The sequence below is a fragment of the Miniopterus natalensis genome, chromosome 22, assembly GCF_054644295.1.
Source record: "Miniopterus natalensis isolate mMinNat1 chromosome 22, mMinNat1.hap1, whole genome shotgun sequence".
NCBI lineage: Eukaryota > Metazoa > Chordata > Mammalia > Chiroptera > Miniopteridae > Miniopterus > Miniopterus natalensis.
In genome coordinates this window covers 11,943,460-11,962,606 of record NC_142102.1, presented here as the reverse complement: position 1 = coordinate 11,962,606, position 19,147 = coordinate 11,943,460, and the positions used below count along the sequence as shown (strand labels likewise).

Sequence of the window (19,147 nt, the reverse complement as noted above, 5' to 3'; positions counted from 1 at the left end):
ACCACCCGCCAAAACATGCACCTGGGTCTAAAGTAACACCTACTGAGAACAGCAGGAGAACCAGTCCAAAACTATGAGGATTACTGGTACTTCCCATGTATTATAGCGAACAACTTAATTCCCGAAGTCTACACCCACATTAAGGGCCAAAAGTCCTGGGGTCCGGGTCTGGGTCCTGCCCCTGAGCTCCCCCTACCCGACGACCACGTCTGGGCTGCAGCTCCTTTGTCCCTCCCAAGCCCCACGGCCTTGAGGCCAAACAGGTGGGCGACAGGAGAGGAGAGGAGGGAGACCATTCACTGAAAATCTCTGGTTTTCAAATCATGGGACTTTATTACCTGCTCAAAATTCAATTTAAAAAATAAAAGACTACCTGAAATTATGGGGGCAAGTGATGCATTTTAAAATAAAACTTTCCTCTGAATATGAGCCTTTCCAAATCCATTTATTTTCCCTCAAACGTCCCCCTGGCCTAATTCCCTGCGACTGCATTTCCTCCCTAGTCTTCTGCTCTTTGCGGCAACACTGTGGGATGAAAGAATGACGCTGAGAGTAAGTGGGGGTGAGCTGTTCGGCTCCAGGATGAAGCAAGCAGCTAGCAGAAGGGATGTGTGCTGGGAGGGGCCGAGCAGGGGCGCCCATACCTGTGGGGAGGAGGGCTCCAGCAGCCGGGACAAGCTGGAGAGGACACTGACAAGGAGCAGGGCTTCTCTGCTGCTGAAGTCTTCCTCCGGGCTGCTGAGCAAGTTCAACAAGGCCCTCTGGGAAAGGGAGGCGCAGACGCATTAGCAGACGTGCCCCACAGGGAAAGACACGCAGCCAGAGGTCCCTGAGGCTGGGGCGAGACGGACTCAAAGCTGCCAAAATCCCACGAGGACGAAGTCTAAAAATAAACTTGACCGAACAGCTACTTTCCTACCCTGTTTTCGACCATCAGTGTCTGTGTCTCTTAGAAACGGCGGGAGCCCCCCCCCCCCCCCGCATACATGAGGAAGGACTGTGCTCAATCTTGGGGTGTACAGCCCATCCACGACCTCGGGTTTGGACCCCCACCCCCCAGCATTCCCTATACACCTTCCGTTTGCCTCTCCTCTGTCTCTCCCCACCTGCCTCACGCTGTATTTTGTCTGTCTCTTCCCCACTACGCTGTCAGTGCCACGAGGTGGGGACTTTGTCTCGTTTCCTGCTACACCTCCAGCACCTGAACAGTCCCTGCCACAGAACAGGAACTTTATAAAATTATCCTGATATTGTGACAACTAATCTAATGGTTGGAAACTAACAGGCTTCACTGTCCAGCCTTTATACAACCTGACAAACCCAAGTTATACCAGGGACACAAGGAAAAGTTCCCCGTCTTCACAGGCTCCGGGTCATCTCGGTGTCAACTCAAACAGTGATTCCTGGGGGCAGGGACTGCGGCCGGGTGGGGTGGCTTCACACGCCAGCGCAGCGTCCCTTCCGACACCCTCTCCTCTCCTCCCCTCCCCTCCCCTCCCCTCCCCTCCCCTCCCCTAAGAGCTATGTCCTCTTGTTGGGACGATGACCCAGATAGAGTCCTGTCCTACTTGCTCACTGGGCTCGTCTCACCAGCTGGCCCTGCTCACAGTCCCCCTGCGAGGACCCTGGGGCCAGTCCCACAGCGTCCGAGGCTCCTCACCTGGAACTGCCGGACCTGGAACGCTGCTCTCTGGGTGACAGTGACCTCTACCTCCTCTCCCTCGGTGTCTGGGGCATCTAGGGAAGGAAAGAACACCATCATCTTTGAAACGGACTGTGCTTTTTTAGCATTTTAAGAGCTAAAATTTTAGAAAGCCGAAAGTCTAGAGAGAGATTTAAACATATCCCTGACATCCTGCAATTCCTTCTTGCTACGCTCCACTGTCCAGTCCTACTTGTGGCTTTAAGTGTAATCCAGCAAAGGCCCATCCTGAACCCACTAGATGTCACCTCCCAGCAACGTTCGGACTGTCCTCAGGTGACTCCTGACAGGTGAACGAACAGAACTGAGAGGGCGGGTCAAGCCCACGGAGCAGCAGGGAGGTGCGCACCCAGCGCGCGGAGGAACAGGGGCAGCCGGGGCTGGAAGAACTGCTGCACGGCCACGAAGATCTTCTGCAGCCCCTCCAAGCACAGCAGCGAGATACTCTTCCCCTTTTCTTTCTTTCCCGACTCCTCCACGGAGGTGGGGATGGACGTGTACCTCCAGAGAAAGACCCTGAGAGGGGAAGGGAGGCATTTCTAAAGTCAGCTCCCCTGAGGTGCAGTGTGCGCCCAGTAAAGCCCCACCCTGCAGACGCACGGCCCCGCGAGTTCTGCCAGACGTAGGAAGTGCGTATCACGCCCGCGACCAAGGTTTTTCCAGCTCCCCAAAACTCCTTTAATGCTCCTCTGTAGTCAACTCTCTCCCACCGATTTTCCAAGCAACCACTGACCTGATTCCTGTCCCTATGGTTTTACCATTTACAGAATATCAGATAAAAATGGCGCCACTCAGCAGGCAGCCTCCCGAGCCTGGCTTTAAGCGCGTGCTTTAGAGATTCACCTACTCCACCGACGCTGCTATGCCTGTCGGCGGTGGCTTGTCCCACGTCACTGGGCAGTTTTCCGCTGTATGGATGTACCACAGCCTGACTTTTCACCAATCTACCCATCCACCTGTTGTTGGAGTATCTGGTGGGCATTCGGGTTGTTTCCAAATTTTGCCATTACAGATACGGCTGCTATATGCAAATCCACGGCAAGTTAATATTCTGTATGTGACACGAGGGACGGAAGAAGGGTCGCTTTTTGCACACGGATGCCCAACTGTTTGAAAATCTTTTGAAAAAGAGACTTTCCTTTCTCCAGTAAATTACCTCGGCACCTTTGCCAAATCAAATAACCCCATCTGTGTGTTTTCCTGAGCTGTCCATTCTGTTCCACTCATCCTGCCAACACCACAGTGTCTTAAACACAGTTTTTTATGTACAACCTGAAATCGGGGAGCGTGAGTGTGCTTGGTTCTTTTGCTCCAAACCTGTGTTAGTCGTTGTGACTGTTCCTCTCCTGGAGCCCACAGCAAGCGGGCAGGTTCCTGAGGGCGAGGTGACTCACCGAGTTATGTCACACAGGTTCTGAAAGATCTTGTCTGGGTTCTGGCCGTCGGGGCCGCTCACATGCCCCATTTCCTTCAGCTGCTGCACCTTCCGCAGGGCCACGCTCACTGCGTAGCGCATGAACTCGCCGCTGGACCTCAGCACAGACAGGCTCTCCTCGTGGCTTTGGGTACTGTCCCTAGAGAGAGAGAAAGGGGGGGAGAGAGGGAGGTTCCCTACTGCTACTGGAACTGGGCTTTCTAGGGACTGTTCAGAGTAAGAGCATCCAGCAAGCTCCGCGTGGCAGTCCCTAGGTGCCCAAGAAATCAACTCAATCCTGACACTATCTACCTACAGGGCCTCAGACGCCACAGGTGACGGGTTCAGTCCTACACGGCTACCCCACCCCCATTTCAGACACCAGCTGCAAGCCCAGGTAACCAGAGTCATGTTACAGAGGGTCTCAAAGACCAACAGGCGACAGACTGGAGTTTCCAATGACCACCCCCCCCCCCCCCCCCGCACTCAAAATGCTAAACGCAAATCCAGGTTGTTCCCTGTGCTTCTGACTGGCTGTCAATCCGAGGTTCCCACAGCCCCCTCCTTGGGTTCAGTTAATTTGCTAGAATGGCTCTCACAGAGCCCAGAGAAACCCATGCGCAGTAAGGATCATGACCCCAAACCAGGCAGCGGTGCCACCCAGGTTCTCTAGCAGCATCTTCTGAGCACCTGCCAGCACCTCACCTGAAGAGAGTGGTGAGAAGCTCAGACACAAACTTCATGGACAAAAAGCTATGGTTTGCTCTGTGGGCCGTTTTAGTTTTGCCTTTGCCAGCTTTTTCGTTGAGGATGTCAGAGAGCTTCTTGTAACACGTAAATAAGCTCAGGACGTCCTCAAACTTGTTCTTACTGTGGGAAAAGAGAGACCACCGAGGACAAGCGTCAGAGGTTGTGGTTTCCTGTCGCATGAGGTCATAGGAAACACCACGGTGCTTTAGATGCCATATTTCAGACACAGCGCTAGACACCACGAACCCTCACCACCACGAGCTCCCAGGCACGCCCTTCTGCCTGCGTTACCCTCTCCCGCTGACAGACCAGGCAACACAGAGCGTGCAAGTCCAATACCACCACCCACCAAAAGCAGGAGCTCTCGAGCTCAGGGCCTGGGAGTTCTAAGCAAATGCGAGCCTGCTGGAGGCGCGACACTCGCCAGCCTGTCCAGCAGAGGCTCTGGTGCTCTCTGGTCCAAAGAGCAGTGCCTGGTCTTAGGCCAGGTTCTATTTAAGACAGTGTCGTGGTGTGGCCTGTGGTCTGTTCAGTACCTTGCATATCATTAAGTGCTAAAAACAAAAACCAAAACCCCCAAGCCCCTCTGCCCATAAAAGGGAGCATTAGGCAACTGAATTAGCGTCATAACAACACCTTACCTGAAATTACTGGTGGAGAAATTATATTCTATCAGAACCTCACAAACTCCCATCACAAGAGAGGCACAGATGTTATTTTTGATGCCGACGCCAGTGCTCTGAGAAAAATCTGCTGATTTATCCTAAAAGACACAAGATAAAAACTAACAAGCTACCAAAAACCTTCATCAGGCCTGGCTGGCGTGGCCCAGGTGGTTCGAGCGTCCTCCCAAGTGCACCAAAAGGTGGCGGTTAGATCCCCGGTCGGGGTGCGTATAGGGAGGCAACCAATCCATGTTTCTCCCTCTGTCTCCCTTCTTCTCTAAGGTCAATGTAAGAAACAAACGGCGTGACTGAGGCTCAGCCATTACCAGCTCAAAGTCCTCCAGCTCCGTCTTGATCATTCTGCGCGTGAGGGACTCCAGCATGTCATCCATCTCCTGGTAGAACCCGTCCTCAGGCTCCTCCTCTCCCTGCTGGCCGGGCAGCACCTTGCTCTTATACCAGGCCAAGCAGTGCTGCATGCAGCACAGCAGGTGGTCCTGAGAAGCAAACAGCGGTTATATTCCAGAGTGCTCGGGGCTAAGCCGCTAATCAACAAGTGACTCCAGTCTCGAAGGCTGAGGTCATCTGAATGAACAGCACCGGCAGGACTGAGGGAACAGAGGCAGGTTTTCTGACCTTCCCCAGAGGAACTGGGTTCCTGAGTAGCTGACACCTCAGAAAGCAACGTCCGATGCGCTCCCTCTGACCCAGTACAAACTCCAGCACCATGGGGCCCGGCTGGGCAGTGAGGCCCCCTCGAGATCCCCTGAGTCCCAGAGGCTGTGCTGAAGATGGGGGCTTGTGCTGAAGGGGTCTTTGGGGGGCCAGCACAGCATCTCCCGGGCTAAGGGCGTCGCACGGCCGAGAAGGTCCATGCTTGAGGGCAGACTACAACTCCGTGACCACAAGTCCTACATCACCTGGGGCGGTGGAGCTCCAGTTTTACCATCTCTTCCTGTCTTTCTGAGGCTGGAAAGCAGGAACAGAGCACCCAGCCTGTCCCAGTTCCTCCAAAGGGCCCACAGAGCGCCAGTTCTGGCTCAGCCTAAATCACACGCTCCCTCCAGACTAACAAAGCAGGCCCCCTGGGCCACCGCAGCTGGCTGCCTCCCTCCCCCACTCTGAGGCAGTGTGCTCAGTACTACAGATAAAGAGCCTCGGAGGGGAGACACGGTGCTCCTGGGGGAAGTGGCAGAGGCTGACACGGAGCTGTCTTCCCATCAGGCACGGGTGATGAAGGGTCGGAAAAGAAAAGCAGGGAGGATTTCAGATAACTCGACGGGAGTAGGGGAGAGAGCTTCACGGGGAACGGTGTCCCCTTCTAGAGATCAACTCTACCGACAGGGTTGGTGATTTAACTTAACAGCAGAAACAATGGGCACGGGAGGGATGAAAGTCTCACCAGGGGTTCTTGTAGAGAGAGCTGATCTCCTTGGGTCAAAATACAGGCTTCGAACTTCAGAGGAGGCAGCACGTCAGGCTGTGGCTCATAGAACTGCTTCAGCTACAGGCGGTAAGGAAAGAAGACAGCGGCTCGTCACTGCTGCTCACGGTTTTAACTGGTCAAGCTAACGGCACTTTTAAGGGATGACACCTTCTAAGACGTTCCTAACATCCAAAGATGAAAGCAGCAATGTTGGCAGAGCTTTTGCTCTGCCCTCGCTTTGGGCACCGTGCTGAGATCTTTCCTATTCTGCCTGTGACCTCTCCTCCCACACCCCTCCCACGTCCTGACCACCCCGGCACTCAGCGCCTCCAGTACAGCTTGACGAGGCTCCAGAGTCGGACGGCGGAGGGGAAATCATTCAGGATGGCAAAGCTGAATCCACAGGAATAAATGAGGGGGGTGGGCAACGGTAAAAAGCTGGTACACACGAAGAACTGTGTGTGTCCGCATCTGTACACTGTATTTTTTCTTCTCTTAATTAGTATAAAAGACGAACATGTAACTGTCTAAAGCACAAATCGTAACACTGTTTGCTGGGACTTTAACATAGATAAGTACTCTTATTACTATCAGTACATAACAGCATCTTGAGTTCTTGGTTACTGTCATTTTTTCCCTTTTTGTTGAAGTTGTTGGGGGGGAGACACTGGTTAACAGAGTCATACAGGTTCCCGGTGCACAGCTCTGCAGCGCATCCTCTGCACGCTGCACTGTGTTCACCACCCCCCTGAACTCTCTTAATATTATTAAAAGATCCAAATGCCATGAATATTTTTTCACCTGGGACAGCAGAGTGTGCATGACAGAATCAGCCAGCTGCGAGTTTCTTCGGAGGACATCGTAGAACCCCTAAGAGGAATCGGAGAAATAAACTCTCCAACATACACCAGTGATGTGGACAGTCACAACTTCAAAGTAACTTTCTCTACCCTCCTCTCAGTTCTTTGAAATAGATGAACATATTATTTGCCAGAGAAGCAATTCAAAGTTTAGGTTATTGACTAAGCTGTACCCCAATAAACTCAATAATAAATAATAAAAAACATTGGGGGGAAAAAAGACTAGTTGGGGGATCCCCGTGTTCCTCCCACTCTGCTGACTGACCTCATAGAGCATGAGTCGCACATCGGCCTGCTGGCCTAAGCACCTTCGCAGGCTGTCTATGATCTCGAGGCAAAAAGCTTCGTTGGCCACAGAATTGTAGCGACTGTGGACGTCCACGTGGACCTGGAAGAGACGCAGGGTCTATCCTACCAAACCAGCTTCCATTAAGGAGACTCAGACTTGGCTTTCCCCACACGCCAGAACCCAGGGCTGAGGCCGACTTTATAACCACCACCAGGCTACGCAGGTCGCTCTCACTCTGCTTTGGAACAGAGAATTCTCAAGCACCTTAACAAAATGAACTCTTTCCCAGCCCCTGAGGTTTTTCTTGGCGACGTCACCTGCTTGGGAAGGCAGATTTCATGCCACTAGAACTGAATAATTCATAATATACCTGCTGATTTTACTTAAAAGGCCTAAGACTTCCTTCAATGTCTTCAGTAGCTAGAAGAACCTAGTTCTTCCTGCTTCCATAAGGTCCTGAGAGGGTAAGAGGCAGGTCGTTTCTAGTTTAGAAATGCACGTGACAATAACAGCCCTTGTCTGATTTACACAATGAATTCAGCAATTATAGAGACAATCCCCAGTCCTTACACCAGGCCTTTCCGCAAGGTAGTTAATACTGACTGACTGACTGAGGTCAAATTCCAGCTCCACCTTTTCCAGGTTCTATCACCTCGGGCAAGTTATTTCCCTTCTCTCTGCCTCCGTTTTCTTATCCTTAAAACGGGGATGACGTTATTACACCAGTGATACCCAGTGCTCCTAATATTAGCCTACGCCATACGTTACAGACAACAGCTCTGCGCAGTCAGTTACACTAGAGCAAGGATTCCTAGTGGAACTATTAATGCCTGTTGTGCATGAGTCATACAGCACATAATTTAAGTTATACCGGGCTTACTGGGTGCTCGTGTGCCGAGTAAATAAGCTATCAAAGATGGAGGTGACAAATGTGTTCAGCCTCTGAGAACTACTGTGAAGAAAGGAAATAATGAATGTAAAGCACCTGACATGGTGTCTAACACAACAAACCACAAGTGCAACACACATACACAACTTAAAATTTCCTAGTAACCCCATTTAAACAGAAACTGATTAAATGAATTTTAATTTTTTACTTAACCCAACATATCCAAAATATCATCTCCTCATGTGATCAAAATAAGAAATTAATGCGACACTGTGCACTCTTCAGTCTCACGCTGTCTTTAAAACCCAGGGCACCATCACGCGCACGGCACAGCTGCATCCGACTGGCCGCATCTCAGCGGCCACACCGAGGCCGGTGCGCGGACAGCAGGTCTGCCACCAGCGGGTGTTACCTGATGCGGCCACCACCACGGCCCGGACTGTCTCAGGGCCCTTTGCACAACCAGGACAGGAGCACGTCACCCGCTCCCAGCCGTGCACAGCGAGCGAGCCGGGCTGACCGCCTTACCTGGCTGACGCCGATGGCCTGGCTGCACTGGGAGGACGACAGGCTGCCTAACACTCTGAAGTTTTTCAGGAGCAGCAGAAACCCGGCCACTGCCGACTTCCGGGCGTCAAGCTGTCTAGCTCCCAACGGACAGAGAAGCAATGAACAGTATTAATTTCACGGGAACAGACTTCTGGGTCAAAAAAAAGCCAGTTATTTTTGTACAGAGAAGGAATATGTATCAACAGTGAAACATGGAGCAAAATAAACTGAATTTATGGACTTAAATTAGGAAGCAGCTGTTCACAGTATTAGCAGTGCAGGACCTCAGCTGATGTTTTCATGACCTACTTAACCCCCTGACATTCTCTCTACTTTCTTCTACCCTGACAAGTCGACGTGGGGAATGAGAACAAGTGCCCAGAAACTCCAATGCACGTGCTGAATGGAGGACATCGCCGACTCTGCGCCCAAGGGAGCCGTCTCCTCCACAGGGTGCACGCCTGGTGCCTTCTAGAGCCCCAGCCAGGAAAACGATGCAGTTGCCTCACTGAGGCCCCGTGATTAGCTCACGCTACAGATGCTACAGCGTCCAGCCCTGGCCTGTCAGGCACGGGCCACACAAAATTATCAACTTAAAAACTAGCCTGCTATATTTGGTCAAATATTGTACTGAATTTCGAGTCCTGCCTGTGGCTGCCTTGGCAGGCCCCGACCAAATGACAGGAAACAGGTTGCCCGCCCGTCCGAGCGCCTCCAGGGCCCACGCACCTGGCAAACATGGCTTTCCGCAGGACGACGATCAGCGAGTCCCTCATGGACATGCTCACTTTGAGGAGGGGCTGGAAGAGGAAGGGGCACCGGTAAAACCAGAACAAGCCTCGTTATCGGCCTCGGCTCCTCTCTGCCCAACACTGTGGCCGCCTGGCTCTTCTAAGGCACGTTGGTTCTGCTTTACACGTTTCCCCGGGTGTCCACTTGGTAATAAGGACACTGGGGCTGGCTGAGGGTGCAATCAGCAACCCTCGGAGAGCCTTCCGATCCCTTCACTAATGTGAAAGTCAGTCAGAGGACAGAGCAGCGCCGTGAGGACGGGGAAAACCGTGTCTAGGGCTTGGGGCTCCCGCCCTTTCAACACAAAGGTTAATGTTTCAGAACCAAGAGCAAGAAACGGGATTTCTTAGACACAGATGCTCATGGAGAAACACACCAGCCCCCGCTCCGCAGGACACCCACCTGCACCGCCTTCAGGAGCCCGTCCACGGTCGCAAGGGGCAGCAAGGACAGGTAGTCAAAGCTTCCTGTGATTTTAGAAGAACAGCCCTGAAGGACTAAGGGCGAATACGTGACGATGCTGGAGAGCAGCTCTGGAGAACAGAAATCGATCATCAGTTGTCTCAAATAACCAAAGATCTTCCAAACAAATGGAAATTAAAACGGGAAAGGAACGGTAAGAGGTCCGTTTCCTTTCTCAGGTCGGATGTACTGCACTATGAATGTCTACTGATCTTAGGCATCTTTCTACGGTCACTGTAACCGCGACACTTTGACTTTCTCCTGTCCACACAAGGAGCACATGGTGTCTTCACCTTTCCAGGCTAACGCGATAAACACTCGGGAACTGTGGTGTGTGTGCATCTGTACTGCGGTCCCATAAGGAACACACAAAAGCGTAAAACAGTCTCTCTCCCTTCTAGGGTTTTAATTTAGTTGGAAATCAGTTGTATTTTATAAGAATGAAAGAGGTAGATAAACTGTAAATAAAGGAGCTCACACAGGAGCTCAGTATGAGTCGGCAAAGCAGAGAGGAGCTGGTGGCTCAGCCGGGCTCTGATGGGCCCCAGGGAGCTGCACCGAGAGCAGCAAGGCCTGCCCCACGTTCGGGAAGCGCAGGAAAGGCACGGGGATAGAAAGCGGACGGTGGGGACACCCGTGCAGTTGGGGTGAAGGCTCGGAATAAATAAATAATGGACACTAACGTAGGATCCAACAGTCAAGGGCCTTAAGCGCAGGATCAGGAGCTGACTAGCTACTGCTGGAGGAGCTAGTGACTCTCCGGTGACGGGTGGTGCTGGCTGCAGGAATGCTCATCTGGGGGCAACAGGCAGGCGGAGCTGCTGCGGGGAGGAGAGGGAGCGGGGAACCGGCCAGGAAGCTGGGGCAGAGCACTAAGAGCAAGGCCACAGACGGGAACTGGCCTCGGGTGTGTGGGGGCAGGCGAAAGAAGGAGGGAGAAGTAACAGTAAGAGGGAAAGCGTGGGAAGACTTAGGTGCCAAGCGTATCTGAGCAGATAAAAGGGAATTCCAGCCTCTGGGACCTGCAGAGCCAGGCCTCTGACAACAGAAACAGTGGCGATAAAGGGGGAATTTGTTTGAAGGGAGCTGTCGTGCATTTGAGATACGAGGGGAAACAAATACTAAGCGGAAACACCCAGCAGGAATGAAAGGACGGAACTAAGGGAAGAGGAGGGTCTAGGTGTGAAGATGTGGAGCCGTGCCCACGAAAATAACTGAAATTGTGAAAACAGATCTGACATGCCGAAGAAAGAACTTAGGAACAGACTTATAGTCGCCTGACGTCGTAATCAAAAATATTGGATTAAATACTCAGAAACCTAAGCATATACGTTCTTTTTTACAGGCAAAAGGAAAGAAACCATTATTTGTACAGTTGATCCTAGAAAATATATGGAGTTTGTAAGATGCTGTCTTTTAAATGCTGTCCTTTATGAACAAAACATTGTGACACTTAAGTGAAAATATCCCTGAGAACTTGAACGGCCCTCTGGAAGTCCGATACCTAGGAAATGGCTGATGGGAGAGGATGCTCGGGTGACAACCCTGTTGAGGACTTGCTCCAGGATTTCTTGTCTGACCATCTCATGGATCTAAAAAGAAAAGCAGCATCGGTAAAACAGTCCTCGGCGACAGTCAGCATGCCACTGCGCCAAGGCCTGCGAGGCAGGGCAGAGAACGGTCTGGACGTGGGAAAAAGCTGAATCGCTAGCAAAGCAACGCTGCTTCGCCTCAGACAGGATCCAGCTTTCTTTATTTTTTTTACTTAAAAAGAAACATATTTTTCAAAGGTGCTTCAGAAATTAAGGCTGAGGTGACAGTCATGATATGGTAATGAATTTAAAAAAGGCAAACCCCCCATTTTGGGTTCTTCAAAAACAAGGCAGTAAAGCAGGATTCTACAGTGACGTAAAAGATCATTGTTTCGTATAAAGAAATAGCATTAAAAAAACAAAACAGAAACAGAGCTGACTTACTGCTGGAGAAGAGGAGACCATGGGAAAGCTAACTTACGTCGCTTCCACTCACACAAATCAAAGACGAGGGAGTAACTGTTCCATTAGGCTGGAGCCATGACGTTTCAATTACCGCCCCAATCTCTGTTCCCGGAGCGCAGGTTTCCTTGTCTTCCAAACTCCAGGCGAACACCACGCCTTACTCACAAGGCCACTTAATAAAATTAGGAAATGGCTGTGAAACTGGAGTCTCACCTTGAAAGTTTCCAACAGGATATCGGCTCCCAGCTTGCACGCGTGCTGGCTTGGTGTCCGAGAGAGATCGGGGCTGGTTTCGACAGCTCTCCCATCAACCATCTTCTTGGGCCCATACGAATCCATTAAAATGAAGCCAAATTCGACCAGGCCCTGAGTCACATGATCCCAGCTATGAACGCTGCGAGGAAACAGGGCTTCGTGAAGAAGGAAAGCTTAGCGAAGGCCTCACCCTCAGCTTCGCTGCAGCGTTAGAAGTTCCCAAGCCTGACCTGGACAAGCGCAGCCTTCCCCCGACCCTCTCCTCACGCATCCGGAGGGTGCCCAGCGCCCTGCTCTACTCACACTGTGTGACCGTCAGCGGTTTCCTCGCTGGGCCTCGGGATGGCCCCCACTGCCCTCTCTCACGACGGTTCATGAACTCACCTGTTTTTCACCACCTCCAGGGTCATGGCTGAAACGCAAGACGGATGAGGGACCAGATTCTGAAGAAATTTTGAGGCCTGGAGAAGCTGAAGATCCTTGAAGCTTTTAAAAACCAAAGCCTTTAAAAGGTCAAACACCTAATACATAACGAAAGCAATGGGGAAATGAATTGAGAGCGACACCCCACGCCAGAGGGTTTTAATCCTGCAACGGCTCCCACTTGCTGCTGGACTCTCACGGCCCCAGGACACCTGTTTCGCTAGATGAGTGAAGATATGAAATTGTGACTTTCAGTCATATTTCCCAATAGTAGAGAACACGTGAGAAAAATCTGCAAAGGATTTCTATCTTTCCATCCTGGAAACTAACCTACTCCCATTAATTCCAGCTTGATCAGGGACAACTCCTGGGAAAGCTACCGCATAACGGACGGCTGGCGACCGCCCACCTAGGCTCCCATCCTTGCTGCCTGCACCGGGTGACGTTCCCATCACTTTGCATTTCACCACCAGGCTCACCTGGACAAGCCTCCCAGCAACCCCCGACAACCGTGCGGACCTACGTCTCTTACAGAGGGATTTGCTGCTGGCAGGACAGCGGTGGGATTGTGTAAGGATTAAAAAAAAAGGGGGGGGGGCTCTTGAAATCCTTATCAACTACAGGAGGAACAGAAAAGTCATCAATAAATACCTGTTCCTCAAACCTTTGTATTCTTGCTACGGAGAGCAGGAGGGCAATGCTGAAGGGACATACATCGTTGCTGAAATCTTGCAGTCCTATCTGGAACAGAGGAACAAAACAGGAGTCGTTACTTACATCTTAAAAGCATGACACAGCCCCACTTAACGTTAAGGTCCTTAAATACATCAGGAGCCTCTACGCCAGGGACAGAACTAGAAAACTTCTGGAAGAAAGCAGAGCAACACATCTTCAAGACCTTGGGTGAGACAAGACTTTCTTAGACATGGCACCAAAAGCAAAATTTGTGTAGGACAAAAATGGATAAATTGGATAGTACCGAAATTCAAAACTTTTTTGTGCTTCAAAGAAGACCTCTAAGAAAATTAAAAGACGCACGACGGACTGGGGGAAATAGTTGCTAAACATATATACGTATGTGTTCAAACAGCCCCGCTTCCCAGAGACGCCAGGCCACCTCGAGAGTGTGGGGCTACCTTCAAGAGCTTCAGCAGTTCTCTGCCTAGCTCGCAGTCCAAGGTCATGGCGAACACGATGTGCAGGATGACAGTGCCTTCCACATGGCGAAGTTCACTGGACGGCACAGTGATAAGGTCCAGGAGCCTGAGGAGTCGACAGAAGCGTGTGAACAAGAGACAGCAGTGCAGGCGCTCGGACGAAGCCGCCGAGGAGCCAGGCGGGACTCACGGTCGCGGGAGGAAGGCGGGAAGTGCAGACTCCACCGCCCCACTCTCTGCTCCCTTTTACACAAACCCCCCCAATGAAGTTTCTGTAGTCATTATTCCCACTCCTTTCCCTCTTCCCAGTTAAATGTAATTCAATTAGGCTTCTGTCCCCTCCCACTGGCTAAGTACCACTGCTGAGAGGGTTACAACGATCTCTATGTTGCCAAAGCCAATAACCAAGTCCCACATTAAAGCCACAGCTCAACACGTCCATGTGGGGCGCCGATATACCCCTCAACCTCAACACGGTCTCAGCTGAGCTCATTTCCCCCCTAAACCTCCTTTTCTGCCAGTCCTTCCTAAGTACACAAGATCACCTTCCCATCAGCTGCTCAGCCACGTGACTAAAAGTTACTCTAGCGCAAAAGCAGTAAGCTGCAACAGGGTCAGGGTGTGAATTCTGCGCGGCCAGCGTGGCTCAGCGGTTGAGCGTTGACCTAGGATCCAGGAGATGGCGATTAGATTCCCGGTCAGGGCACATGCCTGGGTTGTGGGTTCGATCCCCAGTGCAGGAGGCAGCTGACCAACGACTCTCTCATGATTGATGTTTCTCTCTTTCCCCCCGCTCTCCCTTCCTCTCTCTGAAATCAGCAGAAAATTTTTAAAAATGTAAGTGTACTTTCCCATTGGGGGTGGGGGTGCTGTTTAAAAAAGTAAGTGTGAATTCTGCAGTCAAACTGCCTGGATTCAAAACCCAGCCCCACCAGGCAATGGCTCCATAATCTTGGGAAACTCCTTAATTTCTCGGTGCCTTTGTTTCCACATCCAAAAAATAGAGACAAAGTAAGGTTATTGTGAGGTTTAAAGTTCTTGTAAGTTCTTAAAACATCACATGGCACAGATAAGCACTTCCAAATATATGCTGTAAAAAAAAAAATTCTCATTTTCAGACGCGCCAGGCTGTCTCCATCATAACGCCTTTGCACGAACCGTCACACTAACTTAAAATGTCCCTCCCCCCTGAGCGACAGGTTGCAGGCTCTCCTGCAGGCCGCACGCCTTCTCAGACTGGTCCCTGGGCACCCGGCGCACAGCAGCTACACTGCCACTGTTCTCGTCACCCACCCGGATCATCTGCGCAGCACTTTCCACTCCAACATTTTTCGTGTCCGTGTTCTGTTCTCTTTTCACTTAAGCTCCAGGAAAGCAGGGAGGGACCTGGCCCGACTGCCTGGCTCATCGCTGACCCAGGGCCAAACGGTCCCCAGCACCGAGCAGACACTCAGTAACAAACAGCCTCTAGACTTACAGCTTAGGGAACAATTTTTGCTACTTTCCCAGAACCGTGCAAACCGACGAGCTCAGGAGGACTCACTGTTCTTTTAACCTCATGGCTAAGCAGCTGGGGGAGGGTTAGGGAAGCTCTGTGCTCTGAGGTGAAGGCAGGGGCCGGAGGGCCAGCAGCCCAAGTACAGGGCGAGGGGAAAGCGACCTCTTTCCTGCTCGATACTCACTCGTCGCCGCTCTGCTCTTCCTTGTGCTGCTTGTCGAGCTCCCTGAAGAAAGCTACGACTCCTTCCAAAACGCACCTTCTGCTTCCCTGAAAAAGCACAGAAACGGGTAAGGCCTCCCCTCGGCGGGCAAGATCAGCAAGTGGAACTTCTCAGCTTAGAGGCTGCTCAAGTATGAATTTAAACAGACAAATTATAACCTCGAGTCACAAGGAGAACATACGGAACACTTTCGTGTTAAAATTGGGTTTAAAATACATCGTAATGCCAGACTTCTAGGGGCCTATAGCCCACCTTTTCTGAGATCTTGACTCCTTTTACTGCCACACACAAAACACGTGGTGGCACAGAGACGAACTGTTTTCCTTGACTTTTTTACTAGATCAAATCATCAAACTCGAAACAAAAGCAACCACGCCCTAGTATGTATATCAAGAGTGTAAACAAGCTGAATGGCCCTAACTGGTCATTATTTTGCTAGAGTTAAAAAACACACCAGATGTCCTTTATACCTTGGAGGAGAGAACCAGAAGCTGATAGACCAAAGGCGGTATTTCTTGAAGGTTCAGCTTGGAGAACATCTTGAGCACTTTCTCCGTCACAGACTCCACCTCGTCTGCAGTCAGAGGCACATCCCTGTGGGATCAGAGAGTCTCAAGGCCACAGCAGTTACGCCGCAGCCTAACTCGGGAGATGTTAGGATATTACATCTGCCCCTGTTGAATTTTCTCAAACAGAGCGCCTTAAGCAAAGTCATCTTGGAAGAAAAATCACAAGATTATGCTTTAAGTAAGCAATTAAAGCAAAAGAGGGGGTGGGGGGACATCCTGTAACAGAAAACAGAGGTCCCAACACTCTCCCTGGGGAGGGGGAATGGCGATGCTTACTTGAACATGGACGTGAGCTGAATCACATAGCGCCGATCCCACCTGGTCAGAGACAATGACAAGAATATGCGAGTTCATCTCATTTTAACTTACGTACCTATTTCTTTACAAAACTGGGGCCATCCCAAGGGATGTGAATTCCTAAAAACAATGGGAATTCTCTCTGGCACTTGCAGTCCTGAGGAAGTTCTACACGTTAGTGGGAAAGACTCACCTGCCAGAGCAGAGGGTGTTAATCAGCTGTTTCTTATGGTCTTCCCCGCTCAGCTCCTCTAGAAACGCAAACGCACTGAGAAATAAATCTGATTACGCGAAGAGAGGGAAAAGCCACTAAGACTAGAAAATTACCTTTTCCAGAAGGCACGTTTCCCTTTTTGGTGACAAGGGCACTAAGAATGATGGGAAGTAACTCCAAAGATTTTCCATTCAGGAGGCTGCCCTCTTTGATTGCACCAATAAACTCATTGGCTAATTCAACCAACAATGGTCCTGGAAAACTGTGGGCCTAAAAGTTCATGGGATAAAGAAAGCATTAAGCAGAAATCTAAATGTGTGCTCTCTCTTCCCAAGAAATAGAGCCTTCTGCTGAATTAATAGAACTGGCAATGAAACCATAACTGGCCCTATAAGGAACTCGGAGCGTCATTCTACTCTGGCACAAACTTAGAAAGGGTTTCAAAGATCGGAACCCTCCTCTGGTTCCCTGCTGTTTTCAAATATGCCAGCTCTTCAAAGAGATACATGTCCCTGACACCAGAAACATAATGGAAACATCTGCTTATGGCCCATCCATCAGCCATTTGTCTTTTAACAGCTCCCATTCATAAACGGGAGCTATGTGGTTTGGCAAATCTATTTTCCCTTCCTCAACAAATTACAAACCCCCCCACAAAATCTATCCAAAACCAAAAGCAGTTTTGTTTCCCAGCTCACCTCCAGCATCAGCAAGCCTATGATCTCAGATGCTATTTCCTTCTGCAAATCCCCGGATTCCACCAACTGGATACAACAAGTATATGTCTTACGTCTCCTAAGAGCTCCAGCTTCCTCAGAGCAGGGGGAACCTTATTGTTTTAAAAAGGTGTATAGAAACAAAAAGACAAAAGGGAAAAAAAGTCTTACAAGGCTGAAGAGTAAATAAAAAAAAAATACAGCTTTGTAGTTTAACACAGAAACACAACACAATATACAGATGACATATTGTAGAATGGTATACCTGAAACATGTAATTTTATTAACCAATGTCACCCCAATAAATTCAATTAAAAAAAGATTTTTAAAAATTAAAAAAGCATAAAAAACACAAGTAAACCAAAGCTGATTTTATGAAATGCATCCTTTACAGGCCCCCAAACCAGCAATACCATCTCAGGCAGCCACCTCAACCCCCTTCAGCAAAATTATTCAAGTCCACAAGACAAGAGAGACTGCAGCTTTAGCTGATTCTGGAAAATCTCCCAAACACAGCGCAGTCTCAGTGGGGCTGCAGACAGTAAGGAAAATAACAGTATGTGCCAAAGGTAAACACGTCTAGCAATGAACCAAGGGAGACAGAAGTAGCATTAACTACTGTTACCTTTGAAGATGGCTCTCAGGAGGGCTCCAACCGCTTTTCCTTTCACCGCCTGGTTCTGAAGGAGGTTCGCCAGCTGCGAGTGAAGATTGAAGAAAGAAAAGAACACAGGTCTCTGGCAACGATTTCTTTACCCCAATGACCTAATCTCCCAATGTGCAAAATACTCATCTCTCAGGTTCATATCCCTCAGAAACTCTAGTGATTAGAAAAAAAGAAATTTGTAAAGGCTGAAGGCTGAGATAGACAGTAATTGAGGAAAGGGCGACGATTTCAGCTTGAGTGGGTTCATCTTAAGGAGGGATTCCTCTCTATGCAGAGATTGGGATAAGCAGAGACCAATTATTACACAAAAGGTAGATCAGGAGGGTAAGGAAATTAGGACCAATGAACAATAAAGTAAATGCTGTCCCATTTGAGTCATATACTTACAATGAAAACACGGTGGTATTCTCTTACTAATAATTTCAAAATCTTTTACTGCTTATGAATTTATCTTTAGGGAAATATAGGAAGGAAAGAAAGGAAACCAATAGGCAAATCTAATGGCTCAATAACTATAGTCGGGGTGTTATCTTCTAGTAGGATTGTTCTAAGAACCATAAAAGTACACTAACTCGCTCATATACCTACAGTTGCATAAATATAATTTGAATGTTATATAATTGTATAAATGTACACAAATGCCCTTCAGAGTTCCGTTTCTCCTCCTCATTTCTTTACATCTATGAGCTGTTATCACATAAATCGTTGTCTCCTAAGGAGAGTGGTGAGTAGATAAAGTGGCGGATAACTGGTCTAACATGTCTTATGAATCTGTCCTCAGGCTTGACACGTGCTTTCAGCAGAAGGTTGATTCCCAGTACTCACGTCCTCTCCCTTCAGGGTCTGAAGAAATTCCTGCAGTCCGTCTGCTGTCTTTTCTGCTGCTAGAGACAGGATTTTCTGGTCCATCGTTGCACATATCAGGACACTGAAAGGCAAAAATGCCAGAGCTGATGAAACTTCCAGAAGCAAGATTTTTTTGGTGTTTTTCCTTCCCTACCTGTTAGAACTGAGTATTTCACAGATATTATGGACAACGTACACAGCGGGCATTCAATAGGTTAAGGACCACTAAATAGTATGAGTAGGTAATTCTACTCATTCCCTGGAAGTTCCGTATTAGAAACTTTTTATTCCGATCAAGTGGATTCGTAATTCTGCCCGCATTTTTATCAGAACACTGTCTAGAACAAAGCAGTCATCGAACAGCGTGTCAAATACGTAATAAACTGTTATAAACACGTAGACAAGAATACGTCTCGTTACAGGATAAAGTCATATTGCATAAAAGCATAAACAAACAGCACTGTAAGTGCAAGAGCCAACGAAATGG

General features: G+C 49.5%; 1 protein-coding gene across 1 annotated transcript in view; it reads right to left on the bottom strand.

Moving 5' to 3' along the window:
- FANCI (FA complementation group I) overlaps positions 1-19,147 on the bottom strand; it is a 25,055-nt gene extending 5,908 nt beyond the window's left edge. The window contains exons 1-26 of the mRNA XM_016197723.2: positions 18,640-19,147; positions 17,773-17,845; positions 17,130-17,260; positions 16,545-16,701; positions 16,411-16,468; positions 16,197-16,238; positions 15,822-15,945; positions 15,313-15,398; positions 13,610-13,736; positions 13,125-13,214; positions 12,435-12,571; positions 12,009-12,189; positions 11,303-11,390; positions 9,739-9,869; positions 9,274-9,344; positions 8,524-8,638; positions 7,083-7,205; positions 6,759-6,827; positions 5,934-6,035; positions 4,858-5,028; positions 4,508-4,629; positions 3,822-3,986; positions 3,097-3,276; positions 2,052-2,218; positions 1,661-1,737; positions 645-761 (exon numbers count right to left, since the gene is read on the bottom strand). Coding sequence (XP_016053209.2) covers positions 645-761; positions 1,661-1,737; positions 2,052-2,218; positions 3,097-3,276; positions 3,822-3,986; positions 4,508-4,629; positions 4,858-5,028; positions 5,934-6,035; positions 6,759-6,827; positions 7,083-7,205; positions 8,524-8,638; positions 9,274-9,344; positions 9,739-9,869; positions 11,303-11,390; positions 12,009-12,189; positions 12,435-12,571; positions 13,125-13,214; positions 13,610-13,736; positions 15,313-15,398; positions 15,822-15,945; positions 16,197-16,238; positions 16,411-16,468; positions 16,545-16,701; positions 17,130-17,260; positions 17,773-17,845; positions 18,640-18,723 — 2,988 coding nt within the window. The 5' untranslated portion in view covers positions 18,724-19,147. The remainder of the gene's footprint in view (positions 1-644; positions 762-1,660; positions 1,738-2,051; positions 2,219-3,096; positions 3,277-3,821; positions 3,987-4,507; positions 4,630-4,857; positions 5,029-5,933; positions 6,036-6,758; positions 6,828-7,082; positions 7,206-8,523; positions 8,639-9,273; positions 9,345-9,738; positions 9,870-11,302; positions 11,391-12,008; positions 12,190-12,434; positions 12,572-13,124; positions 13,215-13,609; positions 13,737-15,312; positions 15,399-15,821; positions 15,946-16,196; positions 16,239-16,410; positions 16,469-16,544; positions 16,702-17,129; positions 17,261-17,772; positions 17,846-18,639) is intronic.